The following is a 3,341-nucleotide window of genomic DNA, read 5'->3' as shown; positions in this document are numbered from 1 at the left end:
AAGTTGTAGGCTCAAAGGAAGTTTCGTAATGAATTCTTCTCTTGATTTGTGCTGTTCCACCTCTTCCGTTTTTAGTTTGGTAATTTGTGGTGCGATTTCTAAAACTCAATTGATAACTTCGATGTTTTATGCTTAATGTTCGTCAACTCGAAAAAAGAGGAGGGAACAGTGGATATGCACAAAAACTGTTGTACCGGAGTGCTCTGTAAACAGATCCCTGTATGGAAGATTTTAATTAAACAAGAAATATGAGAAATAAAGTAAACAGTAATGCCCAGGAACACAACTGCCTCGACAGATGTTCAGAAAAACCAAGCTTGAATTCTGATCCCAAAACCTGCAGTCAGCTGAACAAGGACTTTCTTGAGCTTTGAAGTAGCATTTTTCTGAAGTTAAATTCTCTTCAGCAAACCCTCTGACCTCGCATATCTGTTCTTCCTGTGACGTTTAAATTGTACTGAAGATGTTTTGCGCAACACAGCCTTCCAAACCATATCCACAGCATCACCGGGCTGGGATGGATAGCTATATTCAAAGTGGGGAGCAATTTCCTTTAATCGTTCCCACAACTTGGTCCACTGGTCTTTCTCAATTCCACGAAGAAGATCCAGTAAATACCCTTTCTTAACAGCATCAGATGCTCGAACAAATAGACAAAATTCTGAGTAGTCTAGGACATCTTCAAATGGTAGCTCAATGTCATCACTTATTATCACAGGAACACAATGACTTGCAATGGCATCAAACAGGCGATTGGAGGAAGGGGTATCCCCCGCAATATTCAGACAGAATTTGGATGAAGCCATCCCTTGGGCTGCTTTTTTTATTCCATTCCCTCGATATGTTCCAAATGTAAAGTGCACATCTTTCTCATCTTTTAGAAGGTAGTAAAGTTCTTGGCGAATAGCTCCTCCCTGAAAAGAAATACATTCAAAATGCAAAACCAATTTTATTAATATGGTGAACATAAAAATCACAAAACATGCGTATAAAAAGTTCTTCCTGAAATAATAATAAAAAAATGCATGCTTCAAAAGATATCAAGAATAACCATGGAACCAATAGCTGCCAATTTTACATACATCGCAGGGGTTTATGATTTTTGGAATTGTTGGACATCATCCTATGTGGGAAGGTCACAAAATGCATGCTTGCAAATACAACAAAATCTAAATGGGAAGATTTTCATCTTCTAGCATTGCAAAAGGCAGAGCTAATTTTGAAATGGTTCCCAGGATACAGAATACTAGACATGCAGGTTAGAACTTAGAAATGACATGAACTGTCATCTTAATTTGTGCAAATGGATGTGCATTCTGGAACATTAGGAATGCGGGCTCCCCAGAAAATCTTCCAAAATTTTTAATCAAATGCGTAGGCTTTCAAATTTGATCTATAATATTCTTCTACATGACCAAGAATTAAAATTTTCATGAGCTGCATCATGGATTTGAGGACATGCATAGTGAAAACACATTGCAATTGCGTCCAAATTGTAACTTTAACCTAGAAGAACATATGATAAAGATCACGTGTTGTCAGATAATCCATTCAACATCATCCAGTATGAGAAATTTAGCTGAGCAGTTTCCATACACAGTAAGTAGAAAGCCAGAATAACATTGGAAAAACAACACAAGTTTGTATTCTACTATATGTCCAGAATTCATATCAACCGAATGAATTTGGTTACAAAGTCTTTTTTTTCCCCATGCATATCACAAGTATATATAAGATCGGAATATATTTTAAATCATCAAAGCAACATCACGAAATAAATGCTCCAAAATAATAAAATGAGGGAGGCAGATAAACTTACGTCCTTTCTATAAATGGCTCCTTGGAAATGCATTAATATTGGTCGACGGTCAAACAGAGCTGATTCACCACTCGGAATGGTCCTCACAACATGCTTGTAAGGAGCAATTATATCTTTCCCAAGATTGGCAATTTCAACAGGGTATCTCCCGAAATCTGCAAGCACGAACATAGCTGAACCCAGCTTTTTTCTGGCATGTAACATGCTATTCGGATGATGGGCTACAATCAAATGATCGGTCCCCCGAAACCGCTTCCACTCATCCCTAGCCATCAAAAATTGCACTAATTTAGTCTGCAGCATTTTGTTAACACTGACTTTCTCCTTTCCATGTAGTTTAGAATGCCGATTATAGCTTAGAGAAGAGAAAAACGGTACAAAAACAATATCTGCCTGACTAGAATTTTGCACTCTTACGGCGGTGCCCACCTTTGGAGTGTTTGATGCCAGAAGATCAAGGGTTAGCCAGTACTCCACACTATGCTGTAAATTCAACCCACCTGGGTATGGTGGGATACGACTGTGGCTGTCAACATTTGGCCAAGTTTGATTTGTATGTCCCTTCCAACCCAATAATCCAAAGTGAAACTCTGGAGGCAAATCATACACAAATACCTTCAGCTTTCGGAGAGCCTGGTTTCGACCGCATGTTTTGTTTCTGTAGCATCTAGAAGCACCCACATTGGTGTTTGGACAAGACAAACTTCCACATCTCATTGACAAATTAGTATCAGTGGAAGAGAGGAAGGGAAATTTAACAAGTTCAGTTTGGGCATTGGGTTTCAAGAAAAATGATGTGCTATTAACAAGAATTAGCTTGAAAACTGATCTGGGAATGAAATGATTACCGGGAAATTGAACAAGGGAAAAAGAAGAAAGGATCAAAAGGAAGATAGAGATGGTAATTAGAAAGAAAAGAGATCTAGAGAAGAACTTGGCTTTCTCAGACATGGAGAAAATCAAGGCAAAACATGCAAGATTAGAGGAACTAGAGCTAGAGAACAAGAGCAGGTTTCATCTGTGTATGGTTCCAAGATGAACGTGGTTTAGCTTCTAATATACCCTTCCCCAATAACAAGAAGAGTTTTATTGGCTTTAAGATTTCAAACACCAACGCCACAATTCCAAGAAGTGAGTTTCTTTCCAGAAGGTGCATTGGAAAACACTCATCAGTCAAAAGGGAGTGTCCCTTCTTCCATGTTTTTATGGTTATACAGAGAAATAAAACAAATTTTGATCAAAAGGACTCCTACGCTAGAAAGAGTGATTAAATCAGATATACGGCGTAATATTCCTTGCAAAACACAACGAAATACCATAATGCATTTGGTAATACTCCCGGCCTCGGTTAAGAACTCTTTAAAAGGTAGATGCATGGCACTTTTCCCGTGTCCCTTGTCCAGATTGTCCTTTATTATTTGAAAAAAAGCACCTCCTTTTACATGACTATGACTATTGAGGGAACTTTTGTCGTCTAACCGACCAGCCACCTGCTAGCTACCTTTTCAATTGAGGTTCAATT

The 3,341-nt window shown here is 38.3% G+C and overlaps 1 protein-coding gene across 1 annotated transcript; it reads right to left on the bottom strand.

Moving 5' to 3' along the window:
• Nucleotides 1-202: 202 nt before the first annotated feature.
• LOC118062759 (probable arabinosyltransferase ARAD2) lies at nt 203-3,118 on the bottom strand. Its single transcript, XM_035076604.2, has 2 exons — nt 1,820-3,118; nt 203-914 (listed from the first exon to the last, which is right to left on the bottom strand). Exons 1-2 carry the CDS (start codon nt 2,768-2,770, stop codon nt 393-395), a joined length of 1,473 nt encoding a protein of 490 aa, XP_034932495.1. The 5' UTR covers nt 2,771-3,118; the 3' UTR covers nt 203-392.
• Between the last annotated feature and the right edge of the window lie 223 nt (nt 3,119-3,341).

The sequence above is a fragment of the Populus alba genome, chromosome 2 (genome assembly GCF_005239225.2).
Source record: "Populus alba chromosome 2, ASM523922v2, whole genome shotgun sequence".
Classification (NCBI taxonomy): Eukaryota; Viridiplantae; Streptophyta; class Magnoliopsida; order Malpighiales; family Salicaceae; genus Populus; species Populus alba.
This window is presented reverse-complemented; position numbering and strand designations above follow the sequence as displayed.

Coding starts and splice junctions, on each gene's coding strand:
- LOC118062759 (XM_035076604.2), bottom strand. CDS start 2,770: ATGTCTGAGAAAGCCAAGTTCTTCTCTAGATCTCTTTTCTTTCTAATT. Junction 915..1,819: donor GAGCCATTTATAGAAAGGAC/GTAAGTTTATCT, acceptor ATTTCTTTTCAG/GGAGGAGCTATTCGCCAAGA.